The sequence below is a fragment of the Spermophilus citellus genome (assembly GCF_964194105.1).
Source record: "Spermophilus citellus genome assembly, chromosome: 4".
NCBI lineage: Eukaryota > Metazoa > Chordata > Mammalia > Rodentia > Sciuridae > Spermophilus > Spermophilus citellus.
In genome coordinates, this window is record NC_138185.1 from 69,335,145 (window position 1) to 69,356,784 (window position 21,640).

The window sequence follows — 21,640 nt, forward strand, 5'->3', positions numbered from 1 at the left end:
TGATCCTGCATCTAAATGGTATCAGATTAATCTTTCCCTCCTCCTGTCCCCATCATTTCTCATCTAGACAGTTATTCCTGACTGTCCTTCTCAAGAACTTGCTTGCATTGCTGCCAGATATTGTGTCTGAAGCAGCAGCTTCCCATCTCCTGCAGGGATTTAAAGTTTAAAACTCCACCAAATGGGTGGAGTGATGATTCCTTTCAGACACACAGGCCACATTTGGGCCTTGCCAAAGCACTTTAGTGTCTGAAGCTTCTGCCTAAGACCAAGCATGGCCACAGTCCCACAGGACTTGTTGCCTTCTGGTCACATTTTGTCCTGCATAACATGAGACTAGTATGTGTAATTGAATAAGGTGAAGGATGTTGTTCTGGCATGTGGAGGGCTTGAGCAAAAGGTAATTCCTCTCTGAAAGGCAGACCTCAGAGCAGGATCTTTCAGTTGCCCTTACCCTTCATTCTGTTATTTTAAAGATCAAGACCACAGGTAGAACAAAAGTCCAGAGAGAACTATTGTACAAATTATGAAAACAAGTGTCAAGGGATGTCTGCGTCAGTATGACTTAGCATATAAAGACCACCCATTTTTACTATACTTATTGCTTTTGAACTACTCTATAAATATATATTCAGAGCTAATTTAAATTTACAAAAGTAGTTAAAAACATTTATTGAAGTATAATTCATACACCATACAATTCACCCATTTAAAGCTAAGACTATTAAATTTTAATTTAAGTCAAATTAACTGACAAGGCTGATTTACTAGATGCACACCTTCTTTTCAAGTATCTGTAGAATATTTTCAAGTGTGATCTCGTAGTAGAACATATGTCTCAATAAACTTCTAAATTTCCTAGGTCAGTATCACAGAAATAAATGTTAAATTATCAATTTCTTCAAAACCCACCTTTCTCCTGACTCACTTAACATAATGTTTTCATTATGTTAAGTTCTTTGGCCCTTTGAAGAATTTTTCCATGTTTAAGTAATGTATATTTTGAAGTTATTTTTCTCTTATAATATTGGCATATGTTAGTTTAAGTAAATATCTTTAAATATCTTTTTTGTGAGGTTTGGAGAAAGACTGGCTGAGGAGGTGACTTGTGCTGTTGAGGACACCTTCCATTTGGTTAAGTCCTTAACTTGTTCATCCTGAGAATCAGAATGTTCTCTAGTAAACACATATGTGGAGAGATTGCTGTTTCAGAGTGGAGAGAGGAAAATGTATGTGCTTTTCTCAGAAATCTGAGGTATTCTTACCTTCAAGTAACAGGGCAGAGAAAGCTATATATGTCTACAGTGCCATACCCCAGTTTTAAAAAGATCTCTGTTTTCAGGAAAGTTTAGATCCAGTTGATGAGGTCGCTGCTCTCATCGCAGCCACCATTCACGATGTGGATCACCCTGGGAGGACCAACTCCTTCTTGTGCAATGCAGGGAGTGAGCTGGCCATTTTGTACAATGACACTGCTGTGCTGGAGAGCCATCACGCAGCCTTGGCCTTCCAGCTGACTGTTAGAGATGACAAATGCAATATCTTCAAAAATGTGGAGAGGTAAGAAAAATGACATGTTGGTTGGGTTTTTTTGTTTGTTTGTTTGTTTTTTTGAGAGAGAGAGAGAGAATTTTTTTAATATTTATTTTTTTTAGTTTTCGGCGGGTACAACATCTTTGTTGGTATGTGGTGCTGAGGATTGAACCCGGGCCACACGCATGCCAGGCGAGCACGCTACCGCTTGAGCCACATCCCCAGCCCCAGTCCCTGTCTTTTTATAAAAACAGTGTTATTAAGAAAGTCCACCCATCTGGAGTGTACAGTAGGCTTTAGTGTAGTCACAGAGCTGTAAAACCATCACCCCAGTCACTTGAAAACATTTTTCATATCCCTTACAAAACCCTCAAACCCACAGCAATCCCTTGACATCCAGTTCCCCACCCAGCCTCCTACCCCTGGACATCCACATCAATTTCCCAGTTCAGGACACTTTTTATAAATGGAATCACATGTAGTAAGCGGTCTTTTGTGACTGTCTTCTCTCACTTAACGTAGGATCTTCAAGGTTTGGTCCCTTTGTATTCTGACATTTCAAGAAAACAATATAATGCTGATGTCTTGAGCTCTTGGCAGTTCAGAAAGTGGCATCTTACACATTCGCCTGAAGCCACTCCTGTGCCCACTGTTCCCAGTGGTTCTCCTCACCATTGTTTATTTATGTGTCATTTCCTTGGAGAGGTGATCTTCCTTCCCTGGTCCCTCACACTCAGTTAAGCCTTCTAATTATGCAATCCCAATTTCATTCATAGCATGTATCACATTTTTATTAAATGATTTTTAAGTTTATTTGTATAATATTTGATCAGATTTTCAAGCTCTGTAAGGTCTTGGGTGTCATGTCACTGTATTTTCCCTATCTAGTCCAGTTAGCACCTGGTACATAGTAGGGACATAGAACATATCAGCTGAAGAAAGAAAATGTTTTAGTTTGTGTTTTTAAGAAAGTTTTTTAAAAAATATTTATTTTTTAGGTGTAGATAGACACACACAATGCCTTTATTTTTATGTGGTGCCAAGGATCGAACCCGGGTCTCGCCCATGCTAGGCAAGCGCTCTACCGCTGAGCCACAATCCCAGCCCTTAAGAAAGTTTTATATGGGATTGTAAGGATATGCCAATTTCCCAAAACTACCTCCTGCTCTATCCTAGGAATTTAGAGATGGACTTGGGTTTCATTCACATTCACCTGTAGATACATCATTTCATTCATCTTTGGAAAAATATGTAAAACCCTGCTAACTTTAGTTTCCAGGTAAAGGAACAAGATGACTGCAGAAAAGAAGTTGAACAGAGACTTTGTTCTATACTCTTTTATACCTTTTGAATTTTGAATTATATGGATTGCTTCTTCAAAAAATACAAATTTAAAAATATTAAAAACAAGGGCTACAGGAAGAGCTGTCAAGTACTCTGTGATTTTCTCAACTCTCAGAAGGTCTAGCCTCGAAGTTCTCTGGGTAGTAACATTTTGGATCACAGGGTACATTGTTTTTGTTTTGTTTTGTTTTTTTAATATTTTTTAGTTGCCAATGGATTTTTTACTTTGTGTATTTATATGCGGTGCTGAGAATCAAACCCAGGGTTTCACACATGCCAGGTAAGCGCTCTACCACTGAGCCACAACCCAGTCCCATAGGGTACATTCTTTCTTTTTTTTTTAATTTTATTTTTTTTATTGGTTGTTCACAACATTACAAAGCTCTTGATATATCATATTTCATACATTAGATTGAAGTGGGTTATGAACTCCCAATTTTACCCCAAATGCAGATTGCAGAATCACGTCAGTTACACATCCACAATTTTACATAGTGCCCTATTAGTAATTGTTGTATTCTGCTACCTTTCCTATCCCCTACTATCCCCCCTCCCCTCCCCTCCCATCTTCTCTCTCTACCCCATCTACTGTAATTCATTTCTCTCCTTGTTTATTTTCCCATTCCCCTCACAACCTCTTACATGTAATTTTGTATAGCAGTGAGGGTCTCCCTTCATTTCCATGCAATTTCCCTTTTCTCTCTCTTTCCCTCCCATCTCATGTCTCTAATGTTAATCTTTTCTTCGTGCTCTTCCTCCCTGCTCTGTTCATAGTTGCTCTCATTATATCAAAGAAGACATTTGGTATTTGTTTTTTAGGGATTGGCTAGCTTCACTAAGCATAATCTGCTCTAGTGCCATCCATTTCCCTGCAAATTCTATGATTTTGTCATTTTTTATTGCTGCATAGTACTCCATTGTGTATAGATGCCACATTTTTTTTATCCATTCATCTATTGAAGGGCATCTGGGTTGGTTCCACAGTCTAGCTATTGTGAATTGTGCTGCTATGAACATCAATGTGGTAGTATCCCTGTAGCATGCTCTTTTAAGGTCTTCAGGGAATAGTCCGAGAAGGGCAATAGCAGGGTCAAATGGTGGTTCCATTCCCATCTTTCCCAGGAATCTCCAAACTGCTTTCCAAATTGGCCGCACCAATTTGCAGTCCCACCAGCAAAGTACAAGAGTACCCTTTTCTCCACATCCTCGCCAGCACTTGTTGTTGTTTGACTTCATAGTGGCTGCCAATCTTACTGGAGTGAGATGGTATCTTAGGGTGGTTTTGGTTTACATTTCTCTGACTGCTAGAGATGGTGAGCATTTTTTCATGTACTTGTTGATTGATTGTATATCCTCCTCTGAGAAGTGTCTGTTCCGGTCCTTGGCCCATTTGTTGATTGGGTTATTTGTTATCTTATTGTCTAATTTTTTGAGTTCTTTGTATACTCTGGATATTAGGGCTCTATCTGAAGTGTAAGGAGTAAAAATTTGTTCCCAGGATGTAGGCTCCCTATTTACCTCTCTTATTGTTTCTCTTGCTGAGAAAAAACTTTTTAGTTTAAGTAAGTCCCATTTGTTGATTCTTGTTATTAACTCTTGTGCTATGGGTGTCCTATTAAGGAATTTGGAGCCCGACACCACAATATGTAGATCTGAGCCAACTTTTTCTTCTTCTATCAGACGCAGAGTCTCTGATTTGATATCAAGCTCCTTGATCCATTTTGAGTTAACTTTTGTGCATGGCGAGAGAAAGGGATTCAATTTCATTTTGTTGCATATGGATTTCCAGTTTTCCCAACACCATTTGTTGAAGATGCTATCCTTCCTCCATTGCATGCTTTTAGCCCCTTTATCAAATATAAGATAGTTGTAACTTTGTGGATTAGTCTCTGTGTCCTCTATTCTATACCATTGGTCCACCTGCCTGTTTTGGTACCAGTACCATGCTGTTTTTGTCACTATTGCTCTGTAATATAGTTTGAAATCTGGTATCGCTATACCGCCTGATTCACACTTCCTGCTTAGAATTGCTTTTGCTATTCTGGGTCTTTTATTTTTCCATATGAATTTCATGATTGCTTTCTCTATTTCTACAAGAAATGCTGTTGGGATTTTGATTGGCATTGCATTAAACCTATAGAGAACTTTTGGTAATATCACCATTTGGTAATGTTAGTTCTGCCTATCCATGAACAGGGTATATTTTTCCATCTTCTAAGATCTTCTTCTACTTCTCTCTTTAGGGTTCTGTAGTTTTCATTGTATAAATCTTTCACCTCTTTTGTTAGGTTGATTCCCAAGTATTTTATTTTTTTTGAGGATATGGTGAATGGAGTGTTTTTCCTCATTTCTGTTTCAGAAGTTTTGTCGCTGATATACAGAAATGCCTTTGATTTATGCGTGTTGATTTTATATCCTGCCACTTTGCTGAATTCATTTATTAGTTCTAGTAGTTTCTTTGTAGACCCTTTTGGGTCTTCTAGGTATAGAATCATGTCATCTGCAAATAGTGATAATTTAAGTTCTTCTTTTCCTATTTTTATGCCTTTAATTTCTTTCGTCTGTCTAATTGCTCTGGCCAGTGTTTCGAGAACTATATTGAATAGAAGTGGTGAGAGAGGGCATCCCTGTCTTGTTCCAGATTTTAGAGGGAATGCCTTCAATTTTTCTCCATTCAGAATGATGCTAGCCTGAGGCTTAGCATAGATAGCTTTTACAATGTCAAGGTTCCTGTTATCCCTAGTTTTTCTAATATTTTGAACATAAAGGGATGCTGTACTTTGTCGAATGCTTTCTCTGCGTCCATCAAGATGATCATATGGTTCTTATCTTTAAGTCTATTGATGTGGTGAATAACATTTATTGATTTCCGTATATTGAACCATCCTTGCATCCCAGGGATGAATCCTACTTGATCATGGTGCACAATTTTTTGATGTGTTTTTGTATTCGATTCGCCAGAATTTTATTGAGGATTTTTGCATCTAGGTTCATTAGAGATATTGGTCGGTAGTTTTCTTTCTTTGAGGTATCTTTGTCTGGTTTCGGAATCAGGGTGATGTTGGCCTCATAGAATGAATTTGGAAGAGCTCCCTCTTTTTCTATTTCCTGAAATAACTTGAAAAGTATTGGTATTAATTCGTCTTTAAAGGTTTTGTAAAACTCCGCTGTATACCCATCCGGTCCTGGGCTTTTCTTGGTTGGTAGTCTTTTGATGGCTTCTTCAATTTCATCCATTGATATTGGTCTGTTCAAATTGTGTGTATCCTCCTGACTCAGTCTGGGCAAATCATATGACTTAAGAAATTTATCGATGTCTTCACTATCTTCTATTTTATTGGAATATAGGTTTTCAAAATAATTTCTAATTGTCTTCTGTATTTCTGTACCATCTGTTGTGATATTGCCTTTTTCATCCCGTATGTTAGTAATTTGAGTTCTCTCTCTTCTTCTCTTCGTTAGCATGGCTAAAGGTCTGTCGATCTTATTTATTTTTTCGAAGAACCAACTTTTAGTTTTGTTAATTTTTTCAGTAGTTTCTTTTGTTTCAATTTCATTGATTTCCGCTCTGATTTTAATTATTTCTTGCCTTCTGCTACATTTGCTGTTGTTTTGCTCTTCCTTTTCTAGGGCTTTGAGATGAAGTGTGAGCTCATTTATTTGTTGGTTTTTTCTTTTTTTGAGGAATGACCACCAGGCGATGAATTTCCCTCTTAAAACTGCTTTCATTGTGTCCCATATATTCCGATATGTTGTGTCTGTATTTTCATTTATCTCTAAGAATTTTTTGATTTCCTCCTTTATGTCTTCTGTAACCCATTGATCATTCAGTAACATATCGTTCATTTTCCATGTGATGTAGGATTTTTCCTTCCTTCTTTTATCATTGATTTCCAGTTTCATTCCATTGTGATCAGATAAAGTGCATGGTATTATCTCCACCCCTTTATATTTACTGAGGGTTGCCCTATGGCATAATATATGGTCTATTTTTGAGAAGGATCCATGTGCTGCTGAGAAAAAAGTATATCCATTTGATGATGGTTGATATATTCTATATATGTCAGTTAAGTCTAGGTTATTGATTGTGGTATTGAGTTCTATAGTTTACTTATTCAACTTTTGTTTGGAGGATCTGTCCAATGGTGAGAGAGGTGTCTTGAAGTCACCCATAATTATTGTGTTGTGGTCTATTTGATTCTTGAACTTGAGGAGAATTTGTTTTATGAATGTCGCAGCACCATTATTTGGTGCATAAATATTGATAATTGTTATGTCTTGTTGGTGAATGGTTAGTTTTAACAGTATATAATGTCCTTCTTTATCCCTTTTGATTAACTTAGTCTTGAAGTCGATTTTATTCGATATGAGGATGGCCACCCCTGCTTGCTTATGAGAACTGTGTGTGTGGTATATTTTTTCCCATCCTTTCACCTTCAGCCTCTGTATGTCTTTTCCAATCAGATGTGTCTCCTGGAGGCAGCATATTGTTGGATTTGTTTTTTTAATCCATGATACCAGCCTATGTCGCTTTATTGGAGAGTTTAAGCCATTAACATTCAGAGTTACTATTGATATATGGTTTGTACTTCCAGCCATGTTTGATTATTTATCCTTTTTTAAAAAAATTTAGTTTGTTTCTCCATGATTATCTTTCCCCTCGCCCTCTGTCTTTACCGAGGCACTTCCCACTGATGGTTTTGGTTATTCTTTTTCATTTCTTCCTCGTGTAGTGTTTTGCTCAAAATGCTTTGCAATGCTGGTTTTCTGGCTGCAAATTCTTTTAACTTTTGTTTATCATGAAAGATTTTTATTTCGTTGTCATACATGAAGCTTAATTTTGCTGGATACAGAATTCTTGGTTGGCATCCATTGTCTTTCAGTGTTTGAAATACATTGTTCCATGACCTTCTTGCTTTCAGTGTCTGTGATGAAAAATCCGTTGTTAACCTTATTGGTTTACCCCTGAATGTAATCTGTCTCCTTTCTCTTGTAGCTTTTAATATTTTCTCTTTGTTCTGTATATTGGATATCTTCATAACAATGTGTCTTGGCGTTGGTCTACTGTGATTTTGTGTGCTCGGTGTCCTGTATGCATCTTCAATTTGTATATCTGTTTCCTTTTTTATTTCTGGAAAGTTTTCTGTAATTATTTCATTCAGCAGGTTACTCATTCCCTTGGTTTGAACCTCTGTACCTTCTTCTATCCCGATGACTCGTAAGTTTGGTTTTTTTATGTTATCCCATAACTCTTGGATGTTTTTCTCGTGATTTTTTACCAGCCTTTCTGAGTTGGCTAGACTCTTTTCAAGATGATATATTTTGTCTTCATTATCTGACGTTCTGGCTTCTACTTGCTCCACTCTGTTAGTGATACTCTCAATTGAGTTTTTAATTTGGTTTATCATTTCCTTCATTTCTAGAATTATTGTTTGATTATTTTTTATAATCTCTATATCCTGATAAAGATGCTTAACTTCTTCTTTTATCTGTTTATGTAATTCATTCTCAATGTGTTCTTTCGCTGCTTGAATTTGCTGTCTCGTATCCTCTTTAAGGTTCCATTCCATCTGTCTAAGGTGTTCCTTGAGTTCTTTATATGACCATTTTTCTGATAACTCTAGGTCCTCCTGAATATTTAGGCTGTCCTGCATTGTTTGTACTCCTTTTCTTCTTTGCTTTTTGAAGCTGCTCATGTTACTTCTTGTTCTGTTTGACTACTGAGTTACTGTTTACTCCTATAAATTTATTAGATGCTTGGGAGGAAAGGTATTAGAAGGGCAGGGAAGAAGTCACTAAAGAGAATGAGAGTAAGCAGGTAGAATTCAAGGAACGGGGGATATGAGAAATGAAACGACAAAAGAAGAAAAAATAGGAAATAAAAAAAGAAAAAAGAATTAAAAAAAACTAAAATTAAAAGGAAAAAATTTTTAAAAAATTGTAAAAAAAAATTTAAAAAAACAACAAGAAAGAAAAATGAAAATGAAAGAAAAACCCAAATCAAAAAAAAAAAGAGAAAAGAAAAAAAGGAAAAAAAAAACTAATAAATGCAGTCTTAGAGTTTGATTAACTTCTCTTCCAGTAGGTGGCGCTGTGCCCACCAGCCAAGTTTCTCCTGTCAATACACGGGAACTAATCACTGTGCAGCAGCTCCTCCCAGACTGGGCGAGTCTCCAATCCTGAGTGCCTAGGGCCTCCTCTTGTGTCTAGTCACTTCCCACTTTTCCTCTAGCCAGGCCCCTCTCACGGGTGCCGCTCACCACAATACTGGCTACACGCCAGGTCTGCTGCTCCCCGGAGCCCTGTTTTCATGAATGACTGGGCACACTCTCCCAGTTTTCCATTCCCTCAGACCCTAAGTTTGTAGAGCTTGGGGCTGAGAATCCTCAGCGAATTTTACTTGCCCTCCGATAGCCACGCCCCCGGTAGCTGGTGCAAGAGACCTCAGCTGTCAGCACTGGTGGGAGCGGTAGTTCCGCACCGCAGGTCCAGCGCCACCTCTGATTCCCTCGGTCTGGCTATCGCGCTCACGGGAGAGCTGGGAGGGGCCCTTAAGGTTTCCCCGATGTGTGGAGAGGGAAGGCTAGGGAATTACACACCTGTAGCCGCAGGTTTCAGTGAAGTTATCTCCTCTGCCGCAGTCTGATGACGTCAGTGGTATCTCTTGCAAATGGCGACAGTTCGTTTCCCTTTGCCGGGTGACCAATACAACGGGTGGGTCCTTACTGTCTCTCCCAAGCCCCGTTTCAAACCTATGGCCACTACCTATGAAGGCTCGGTTGGCATTTACCTCCGTAGGATCAGAAGGGCTGACCAGTTGTTTCAGCTGGATGGATTAGTGCTGAGTCACAGCTGTTCGTCTGCGGGAAGCAGGCGAACGGGAGCTTGAATTCAGCCGATCTGGGCTCAGTGTGTGTTCTGAGAGGCCCAGACTGTTCGCCCCAGATCCACATCAGCTCAGCATTGCCTAGTGATCCTGAGCAAACACATTTAGGTTGTTTACGACTCCTTATGCCTGCACAGCTGAAGAGGTCAGAGACTTGATCTCTCCGCGCCCGCCGCCATGTTGGAATCCCCAGGGTACATTCTTAATGAAGATGGAGATCCGTGATTTTAAGAACAGGTCTTGTTCACTGACTATGCCATGTCTTATTTGTTCTGAGAACTAATATGCACTATACTACAGGGGACAATAAGGTGAACATTGCAGCACTACAATCTTGCCCATAAGCTTCTGATATGAACTTTTGTTTGGGTTCCCTTTGCTAATGATGTAGGCACTAACCTATAATTTCTGCATTCTTTCAAAGTGAGCCTTGCAGTGGCATTGTACTTGTAGCCATAGTGGACATGTGTCCTGAATATCAGATTGTTTCCAGGAGTACCTGTCTGGATAAATAACCTATAGCAGCCTCTTATTTGTCATCTGAAATAGGAATGACTATCGGACACTGCGCCAGAATATTATTGACATGGTCTTAGCCACAGAAATGACAAAGCACTTTGAACATGTCAACAAATTTGTTAATAGCGTTAACAAGCCCTTGGCAACACTAGAACAAGATGAGGTAAGTGAAATTTATTTAAAGAGGACCCATATCTGGGCCTCCTGTGCCTATGTGTTGTGCATAACATGGATCACAAGTCCCTGAGCCATGTGAGGGGCTTCCTTAGAGGGATCACTGAATTGATTTTTGTTTTTGCAGTATGAGAGAGTGGACTAAGGGCCCCACATGTTCTAGGCCAGCGTTCTACAGCTGAACTACATCCCCAGCCCTGAATTGGTTTTCATTTGGTTAAAAAATCATTTGAGTATAAAAACTTAGCAGAAAGAGTTGAGTGAAAACTCACCATTCCTGCTCCCTTTCTCATAAATATCTCCTCTCTTCTCTTCTTGGGCATTCTAGGGCCAGTTGGAGCCTTTTCTTGGACACTCCCCACTGAGGCACATTCATTCCATGGTAGCAACAGCTCCCCTCACAGTAGGGTGGGGTCAGGAAGGACCCTGAATTTGGGTCACAGGGCGACATTTTTGCTCCTCATTTGTGGATTTGAGGCATGAAATCCACAACTACCTGGCAAGGATACCATTAAACATCTAGCCAAGCAGGAGACCCTAGCTGTGGAAACAGGCATGGCTCAGTGCTCATCCTAGTTTTCAGTACCATTTCCGTTTCTATACAGTGGGGAGGGGGAAGCTTAAGGCATAAGATGGATGGGCATCACACCTATCATCACACCAGATCCACTGTGAGAGCAGCAACTGAGGCCCTCAAGAGAGGGCCATCTCTGAGCAGAGAACAATAAAGGAGATAATGCTGTCTCCAAATTTATTACTGTTCTATGGTTGACTTGAAAATTTGGGTCCTCCTTCAGCAACCTTTGCCAGTCAGGTGTTCAACTCCTCCATGTTGGATAGTGGAGTTTTTGACCTTAGTTCATCCTCTTCAGAACTGTCATGATAGCCATCCTATTCAGAGGGGCTTCATCTACTATCAATCCTGTGTTGATGTGAGCATTGGGGTTAGTAGCTGGTCAGAAATTACCTTAGTGCACCTGAACTACTAAAGGAATCTTCCTTCCCAGATAAATGGAGACATGTGTGACCATAATTTCTAGCTTCACACCAACCTCAATGGACCCTGCCTGGCAAGAGTTAGTTCCATTAAACCTCTTATTCATGATGTGTCTTCCAATGAGCTCCTATGCTTTTATGTTTTTAACAGATTAACTGTCACCATTTGCTTTTTCATCCACTTTGAGAATAGTTAAAAGACCACCCTAAAGTAATTTAAAGAACACTGTGACCTTGCCATGTATTTCACTGCTCATTACTAGTTATTACCTAACACCTTGATGGTAGATCTGTCCCTGCTGAGATGGTACTGTTGGGCCTCCTTCAACTGCTGTTGCACATTGAAATCACATGTCTAAATCAGTTAATAAGGGAACACTGCTCAAAAGGGAGTGATTGCTCTGTCATTGCTGACTGCCCTGGTGCACTCTTCCAACCCAAGTTCTCTTCAGAGTGCCTACAGCCAAGTGTTCTGTTACACTATGGACCAGGGCTCCTCGTGAAAGAGACAGCATGTGAGTGGGAGGATGTGGGACTAAAAGGTAGAACTTAAGTTCTTATCCTGGCTTAGCTGGGGAGCTCTGGATTGGTTACTTCACCTCTGATCCCAGTGTTCTTTTATAAAATTTAATAGTAAAATTTTCCACGTTCTCCATAAAGTCTTCTTGTGAGTGGAAATTAAAAGAGAATGACTTAAGTCTTTTGTACATCAAAAACTTTATAGCAGCATAATGGAATATCACTATATCTCAATGATCTAGGTATACTGAAGGCTAAAAATTCCCCAAACACACCTATCAGAGGCCTGTGTTGTAGGAAGCAGGAAGCCTGAGGGACCACAAGAACCCCTTTGTTATGAGGATGGAGAAATTGTTTTATTTTTTCCAGTTCATACTTTTTTTTAGTAAGTCTAATAAAAAAATAAAACTGATCTTCAGTAAAAAAAGAGGGAAAGAGAAATAGTGGAACAGAAAGAAAAAGGCAACTGTGAAAGATTTAGGAGTAAGAGGAAAAGAAGGAAGAGGCAAGGGGAAGGGTGTGTGCAAGAGGAAAAGAAGGAAGAGGCAAGGGGAAGGGTGTGTGCGCCAGCCCCTGGTCCTGCTGAGCTATTTTGTGAGACCCTTAACTCTATGGATCCTGGCCAAAGCGTTTTTGTGCTTACAGTGGGGCCCTACCAAGTAAGAGGGGGCTTGGCACAAAGGACCCATTTTGATCACTTTGAATTCTTCTCATGTTTCAGGAAACTGAAAAAGACCAGGAAGCCGTAAACACTATGCTCAGGGCTCCAGAGAACCGCACTCTGATCAAACGAATGCTGATTAAATGTGCTGATGTGTCCAACCCCTGCCGGCCCCTGGAGCACTGCATTGAGTGGGCTGCACGCATCTCAGAAGAATATTTTTCTCAGGTAAGATGGTGCCTCGTAAGTACCTTGACACACACACAGATGGAAATCATCAGTGGTAAAGGACTTAAAACTAGGAAATAGAATTCTTAAAGAAATCCTGTCCCTGAAGAACATTTCTTGTATTGCATATTTACTGATAATGAATTTTGTTTTCATTTATCTGAGAACTTGTTTATTCTGTCTTCATTCTTGCAGAAATTTTTGCTGGGTATGGAATCCTAGGTTGACAGATTTCTCCTAAAAACACTTTAAGGGAGTCATCTGTCCTCCATATTCTCTTGGGTTAGGGGAAAAAAAATCAGAACATATATTATCTAAGAATTTTCCAGATTTGATAGAGGACATGCATACAGATTCTGAAAGCCTGTTGAGGATTAAATTGTGAGGCATGTTATAGGCAAGTCAAAGATAAAGAAAAAAATCTTGAAATTGGCCAGAGAAAAATAATACTTGACTTATAAGAAGAAAAATGATCTCATGTTTTCTGACTTCCTGTCAGAAACCATGAAGGCCAGAAGACACTGAAACATCTTTAAATTTCTATTAGAAGAAAATTGTCAACCCAGAACTTTATATCCAGTGAAATGTCCTTCAAGAATCAAAGAAAAATATTTCAAAAAATTCTCAGATAAGGAAAAACTAATACATTACCTGTAAATCTACAATACAAGAATTGCTAAAGGAAGTGCTTAAGGCTGAAAGGAAATGATGTGCCAACCTGGATCTTCAAGAAGGAATGAAAAGCACCTAAACAGGTAAATACCTGGGTGACTTTTTTGTTCTCTAAATTTCTCTGAATACATAGGACCATTTTAAGCAAAAGTTCTAACACTGTATCATAGGATGTATAATGTATAGCTGTAAGGTCTATATGACAACTAAAACTAAGAATGAAAGAAAGAAAATAGACTTAACAAAGGTCCAAGGCTTCTAGATTTTACACAAAGTGTTACAGTATTAGCTCAGTGGAGTCCAATGTGAAGGATACATATTGTAATCCCAAGAGCAATCACTGTAGTCTAAAAACTAATAGACATACTATAATGGAATTGAAAATATATTAAAATAGAATATTTCAAGAGAGAAACAGGAAAAAAACAAGGGAACAAAGAAAACAGTAACATGCTAGCTCTGACAAACAATATCAATACTATTAAATTCATTTCCATTAAAATGTTAGTGGACAAAACACTTCCCTTAAAAGGACATTCTTCAGCATTGGTTTAAAAAAACAAAACAATACCCAACTATACAGAGTCTAGAGGACATATTTTAAATATAAAGAACAGATAGGTTTAGAATAAATAGATGGAAGAAGATATACCATGCAGATTATAAGTATAAGAAGACTGGACTGGCCGTATTAATTTCAGACAAAATAGACATCAAAACAAAGGATATCTCCAGAGATAAAATGGGAGACTTTATAATGATAAAAGGTTCAGTTCTGTAAGAACACATAAAAATTATAAATGTATAGAAACCTAATATCAGTTTCAAAATAAATGAAGCAAAAATGACAGAATCAAAGAAATAGACAATTCTGCAGATTTTAAAACCCCCTTTCATCTATTGACAGAACCAGATTAAAGTATCAGTGAAGACACAAGAGATCTAAATAAAGTCAGCCAACTGACTTAAGTTACTACTTAGAGAACACAGAGGCTGTCTGCAGGACACACAGCCTTTAACTAAAAGGGTGCACTCACCAAGATGGAGCATGGGCTGGGCCTTCAGAAAGGATTAAAATCAGATGGAGGCCAGGCACGGTGGTGCACTCCTATAATCCCAGAGGCTCGGGAGGCTGAGGCAGGAGGATCATAAATTCAAAGCCAGCCTCAGCAAAAGTGAGAGGCACTAAGCAGCTCAGTGAGATCCTGTCTCTAAATAAAATTCAAAATAGGGCTGGGGATGTGGCTCAGTTGTTGAGTGCCCCTGAGTTCATTCCTTGGTACCCACTTCCCGCAAAAAAAAAAAAAAAAAAAAAAATCAGATGGAGGAGCAGAGACTGGAAGACAGGGTGGGAAATCAGGTCCCTCGCCTCTTCCCTTTGTTGCTGGGGATGGGTTCCAGGAGGGAGGCTTCCCCAGAAGATGAACCAAGACACATTCAAAGTGCACGGCCTTGACCTCTGAATTCCCATTATTAAACTTCTCCTGGAAAACTGACATAGAGAAATGGGGGATGGAGGCTCATTGCCTAATTCATGCTCTCATTTCCATGTGGTCTTCAGTGATGAGCTTCACCACTGATCTAATCTCCCTCTGGTCCTCCTTCACTGTGTACCTAACTACAGCAGTCCTGTGATCACCCCTTAGGACCACATGTACATGCATCAGCAGAGGAGCTGGGTCTTGTTTAGAAGGTCTTGCAGTCCTGGCCCTCACCTTTATGTGAAATAATTGGCTTTTGGATTTTCTGAAGAACAGTAGAGCTAAGGATACAGCCAGCAATAGGGTGATGTTGCTTTCAGGGCCTTAAGTGCTGAACACAGGTATCCTAAAAGCTAGGACTAAACATTCAAGAGTCTGGTTGGTTGGTTGGTTTTTGCTTTTCACTCAAGGTTTCAAAGCAGAGGCTGAAGCTGGCATGGTGGTGCCTGTCAGCAATCCAAGTGACTCGAGAGGCTGAGGCAGGAGGATCACAAGGTCGAGGCCAGCCTGAAATAATTTTCCTATGTACATATGTGAACACACCATAGTAAATCCCAGCAATGTGTACATCCATAAGCATGGGGTCCTACTCAGAATAAGATATATTCCATGCTTCTATAATTATATCAAAATGAATTCTACTCTCATGTATAATAAAAAGAACCAATAAAAATTTTAAAAAGGTTTGAGGCTAGCCTGGGGGGGGGGGAATCAGATGGAATATGTTCTCTGACCACAGTGCAATTAAATCAGAAATAATTAAAAGTAAGATATCTAGAAAATACCAAACATTTAGAAGTCAAACACTTCTGAACAACTCATGGGTCAAATATAAGGCAAATGAGAAAATAATTAGAATTAAATGATAATAAAAATAAAATTTTGGGATGCAGCTTAAACAGTGCTTAGAGGAAGATTTATAATTTTACTTTATTATTGGGGAAAAAGAAATACCTCAAGCTACTAGAAAACAGTAAAAATTTAAAGCCAAAAGTTGGTTCTTTAATAAGATTAATTAATGAAATTGGTAAGTACACCCAGACTAATCAAGAGGAAGAGAGATCACAAATAACCAATATCAGAAATGAAAGGGGGATAGTCACAATAAATCTCAGACTTTAGAAGGATAATAAATAATTGTGAACTTTATACTAACATTTGACAACTTAAAGGACAGATTCCTTGAAACCTACCAAAACTAACCCATGTAAATCCTTTTTAAAGAAACCCTATTAAAAAACTCTCCCACAAAGAAAACTGAGGAATCTTTATATCAACCTTTTAAGGAAGAAATAATGTCCCTCTTACAGATTGTAACAAAAAATAGAGAATCTCATTTTATGAGGCCTGTTACCTAAAACTGACAGAGTAAATACCAGGAGAAAAAAACTCACAGTTTATTATTCTCATGAGCATGGATGCAGAGACATTTAATCAAATTAATATGTAGAGGGGATAATATGTCATCACTAAATCGGGTTGTTCCCAGTAATGCAATGTTAATTTACTACTAGAAAAACAAATTATTTTAAATTATCTTACTAAGTGAATGAAGGAGAAAAAACACGAGATTATAGGTATAGAAAAACAATGTCACTTCAACATTCACTCATCATAGAAACTATTAGCAAACTTGAACTAGATAGAAATTACTTTTTAAAAAAAATTCACAAAAACTTAGCTAACATTATATATTTAATGGAGCAGTATTGAATCCCCAAGATTGGATATAAGGCAAGGGTGCCTATTCTTGCCATGACAATAAACAAGGGGGAAAAAACAGTCATAAAGAACAGAAAATAGTATAAATGTTTGTTCTATTTGCAGGTGACACTTTTTTATGTAAAAATTCCAAAGGAAGGTGCAAAAATTACTAGCATTAATAGGTAAATTTGATTTGACAATATCAATATACCTCAGTCAATTGTGTTTTATGTACTAGCAGCAATCAGAAAATGAAACTAAAAATACAGTCCTGTTTATAATAGCAAAAAGCAAAAAATTACTTACAGATGACTAGACCTTAACAATAAAAACCACAAAACATTGCTGAGAAATTAATGAACACCTGAATAAATGGGAAGGTATATACTATGTTCATATATCAGAAGGTACAAATGCTAAGATTTGATTTCTCCCAGATTGATGTCTCAATTTGATACAATCCCAGTTGGAGAATTTGAAAAAATGGAATCTGAATTGTATATGGAAATGTGAAGGATCTTGAATAAGTAAAGCAAACTTAAAAAACAAAAAGTTGGAAGACTTAATATCTGGCTTCAATACAGTAACCAACACAGTGTGGTACTAGTGTAAAGATAGCAGATACATCTAAGGAAAGAAATAGAAACAGATCACATTTATACAAACGGTAGGGAAAGCAAATTTTTTTCAGTAAGTGTTGTTAGAGTGAGAGGATATCTCTGTGCCAAGAAAACAAAAGAACCACAACTCCTCCTGTCTCATGCCATAATTATCAGTTCACAGTGAATCATAGATCTGTATACAAAAGCTAAAACCATGAAACTTTTAGAGGAAACCACAGCAGAATGTCCTCAGTGACTTGGAAATGGACAAAGATGTCTTAGGTACAGAAAGCAATAACCATAAAAAGAAAATTGGACTTTGCTAAAAATTATACTTATCCAGGGATGGGGATGTAGTTCAGTTGGCAGAGCACTTGCCTAGCATGCACAGGGCCCTGGGTTCAAGCCTCAACCCCTAACCACTACCACCAAAAAAAAACCTGTTCATCCAAACACAGCCAAGAAAATGAGTAGGCAAGTCACACAGGAAGAAAGTATTCACACGTCATTTCTGACAAAGAATTCTATCCAGGGTATTTAAAGAACTACAACATAATAGTAAAAGACAAACACCAATAAAAAATGGGCAATTATTTTACTAGACATTTCACAAAAGAAAATACTATGAATGGGGCTGGGATTGTGGCTCAGCGGTAGAGCGCTCACCTAGCACTGGTGGGACCTGGGTTCGATCCTAGCACCACATTAAAATAAAGGCATTGTGTTGTGTCCATCTGCACCTAAAAAGTAAATATTTAAAAAGTACTATGAATGGCCAATAAGCACATAAAAAAGTACTGCACATCATTATTCATCAGGAAAATTGAAATTAATATTACCACATATCCAGCAGAATGGCTAACAATTTAAAAATTGACCAGATGTTGGTGAAAATGTGAGGTAACTAGACTGCTATCAGTGACAGGTATATAAAATTCTGCAAGCACTTTGGGACACAAATTTCTTTCCTTTTTTTGTGGTAAAATTTATATACATAAAATTTACTGTTTAGATCATGTAGATTTTTTCTTTATTCTTTTATTGAAGTATATATGCATTGAGTTTCATGTGTTGAACCATCCTTACATTCCAGGAAAAAATTCTGTGGTCATGGTCCTTTTAATATACTAAATTCATCCTAGTATTTTGTTGAGGATTTTTACATCAACATTCATAAAGTATTCTGGCCTATAGTTTTTCTGGTAGCGTCTTTGTCTGGCTTTGTTGATACAGTGCTGCTCAATTTCAGAATGAGTTAGAAAGTGTTTCTTCCTGTCCAACTTCTTGGAAGAGCGTGAGAAGGACTCTTAATTCTTTAAATATTTGTTTTGGTTTTGGTGGTGCTGGGGATTGAACTCAGAGCCTTATGCCTGAGCTACATCCCCAGCCCCTTAATTCTTTAAAAATGTTCCATAGAATTCACCAGTGAAGCCATCTGACCCAGAATTTCTTTTGTATGAAGGATTTTTAGCTGTTGATCCAATCTCCTTACTAGTTAGAGGTCTATTCAGAACCTTTTTAAGTAAGATAATTCAGTGGTAGATAAGAAGCAGCCACTAGGTGCTTCTCTGTGAAAGGGGCTGTTTCTTACTCTGGAGCCCAATTATGGGGGGCTTCCCCACAATGGAAGGATGGCAATAGACAGCTGGCTGACTGTAGATCCATTTGAAACTCTTACCTAAAAGACTTCTAGATTTTGGATTGAGTTGGGGGATCCTTACGCCCCTCGGCATGGAATCCTTCCCACTCAGAACAACGGGGCATCTAGTTAGCTTGATTAGCGTTGTGCAGCTTCTCACCAGAAGCTACTGGGGGATGTCAGGGGAGGGCTGCTCAGAAGTGGGATGGAGCCAGACATGGACCTGGAGACCTGGACATTTTCTGCTTTGCAGACTGATGAAGAGAAGCAGCAGAACTTGCCTGTGGTAATGCCGGTTTTTGACAGAAACACCTGCAGCATCCCCAAATCCCAGATCTCTTTTATAGATTACTTCATCACAGACATGTTTGATGCTTGGGACGGTAAGAAATCTTATAGCATATCTTCCTTTAAAAAACAAGGAACTGCATATTAAATAGCAAATAGTGCATCTGAACCCAGAACACACTTTGGGGCTTAGACTTTTAAGAGGGGATGAGAAGAAATGAACCATCATGGAGGGATGGGTGTTTTTTGAGCATTTTCTCACTAATATCCCAACCTGCAGGAGGGGGTAAAAAGCCTATTAAATAAAAGATTATCAGAGAAAAAGATCCCACTGATATTCCCTGGGCTCCTTGTGCCCTGAGGGCTACACAACAGATAAATGCCAGATCCAGGGAAGCTGATCAGAGTGCTAGGGCTGATTCAGGAGTTAACTTCATTCCAGCTTCTGGGTGTGTTTTCCCACATCTCCTTGGCATTATGTGCCTACTCCATCTGTCTCTGTTCCTTAAAATGCTCTCACTAAAACTGGGGGCTGAGGTGTGGCTCAGTGGTGAGCTCTTGCCTAGAATTGTGCAGGGTTCTGGGTTCCATCCCCAGTCTAGAAAAAAAAAAAAAAAAAGGCAAGCCTAAATCTGTTAAACAAAGTCACAAAAGGACATTGCATTCCTGTCTTTCTCTCCAGCCTTTGTGGATCTTCCTGACTTAATGCAGCATCTTGACAACAACTTTAAATACTGGAAAGGACTGGATGAAATGAAGCTTCGGAGCCTCCGACCTCCTCCTGAGTAGAGCAGGAGGCCTCATGGGCCCTGAAATCTTGTGCCTCCAGTCATTTGCAATTCCTGAGGGCAGCCAGAGTTCCTTAGGCCTTCAGTATTAAGCAGAACCATTCCCTCATCTGCAAAGCCTGTAAAACACATGGTGACATCAGTAACCACCTGCAGCCACCATCTGATGCCATAATGTGAGCCTTGGCCACTAGCAAGGGCTGCAGGGGCTCTTCAGAAAAGCACCTGAGAACCAGTTTGCATCAGCCTCCTGTTCACATGAAGCCTCGGTCATACCTACAGAGGGGTACTGATGGATTTCCTGCCAGTGACAGACTGTCTGGCTGCAAACAGTTGCTCTCAAATATGTTCAGCACTTCAGAATAGCTAGTGGCAATCGGATCTTTAGCAACTTTTTTCACATCATAGAAGGTGCAATCACTCACTTTGGAACACTACTGAAAGTGACTTCTCTTTTAAAATTGAGTAGCAAATAAAGAGAAATTTTGTAGTTGATTATTAATCAATTATTAAAAATGTTTATTTATTTTATTGGAAGTTCATATTTTCTATGAGTTTAAAAACACTTCAAAGCCAAAGCCAACATCACACGCCATGACCAAATTTACACAATTGGTATCATTATGCATTACTTGGTATACAAACTTATTTTCATAATGCAAATTAAAAATGATACATTTTTACTTCACTATAGAAATATTTGTGTATGTTAAACTCCTTTCTGATTGATACTATTTGAAAAAAAATGGTTTGGTTTGGACTTATAGTAGAGAACTAAAGGAGAAGGCTCCTTTCATCATATACAATCTAGGCTCTAAACAGGCTGATTGATGTGCTTTGCAAGTGACATCCCAAAGAAAAATTACACCCTTCTTGATCTGTAAAGAAAAATTAGGACTTACAACTTTTTCTTAAAATTCTATAATTGAATTTCCAAAAGTCTGCTTCATTTTGTACTGTTTCTAAAAAATATTCCCTATAAAAACAAAATGCAAACAAACATGGGATATTTAATGAATTGACATTTTATAACCAACCAGTTTTCATCTGCAGTGGGGAATCTTTGATTCCAGAAATTTATAAGGGTTCTGTATCTTCACATTTTGAATAAGCATAATGCCATAAAAAATGACACTTGATGACAGGTCAAAGCATTAGTTGTTTCATTTTAAGCTGGTATGTTTTTTCCAGATAAAAATGAAATTAAACTTTTTGTTTTTAAGAAATCATTTGTTGCCCTTTCTTTGGGTTAATCTTTTTCTCACCAAATACATCTTTATTTTACAGACCAGATTAGTAAGATTTTCCAAGGTGACTTGAGTCCAGATGATTATATTGAAAATTGTTGGAATTAACTTTAATTCAGCAGCCTAGGGCACATGAGAGGGATGACAGAGAGACTTTGCTCAAAGATGGGTCTTTGGGTACCTGGTACCCATTAAGAGATGTCAGAACAGTGGAGGGCCAACAGGGCCATCCTGAAGGGGTCTCTTTGTCTAGGGAAACAAAGGATCCTTTTTTCCTTTATGAAGGCAGTCTGATCATTGTGTACTGAGCTAGGTAGAAAGCTCTCTCCTCCTCCTCTAGGTGCCAAGAACAAAAAGAA

The 21,640-nt window shown here is 38.5% G+C and overlaps 1 protein-coding gene across 3 annotated transcripts in view; it reads left to right on the forward strand.

Moving 5' to 3' along the window:
* The window catches only part of PDE8A (phosphodiesterase 8A), a 154,855-nt gene extending 133,586 nt beyond the window's left edge, over nucleotides 1-21,269 (forward strand). For 2 of the 3 annotated variants that reach the window (XM_081293004.1, XM_081293006.1), the window contains 5 exons: nucleotides 1,343-1,560; nucleotides 10,313-10,445; nucleotides 12,693-12,860; nucleotides 19,212-19,341; nucleotides 19,929-21,268. In XM_081293004.1, coding sequence (XP_081149130.1) covers nucleotides 1,343-1,560; nucleotides 10,313-10,445; nucleotides 12,693-12,860; nucleotides 19,212-19,341; nucleotides 19,929-20,035 — 756 coding nt within the window. In that variant the 3' untranslated portion in view covers nucleotides 20,036-21,268. Of the gene's footprint in view, nucleotides 1-1,342; nucleotides 1,561-10,312; nucleotides 10,446-12,692; nucleotides 12,861-19,211; nucleotides 19,342-19,928 lie in introns of all 3 variants that reach the window. The other variant, XM_081293005.1, reaches the window with a different exon arrangement.
* The last annotated feature ends 371 nt before the right edge of the window (nucleotides 21,270-21,640 follow it).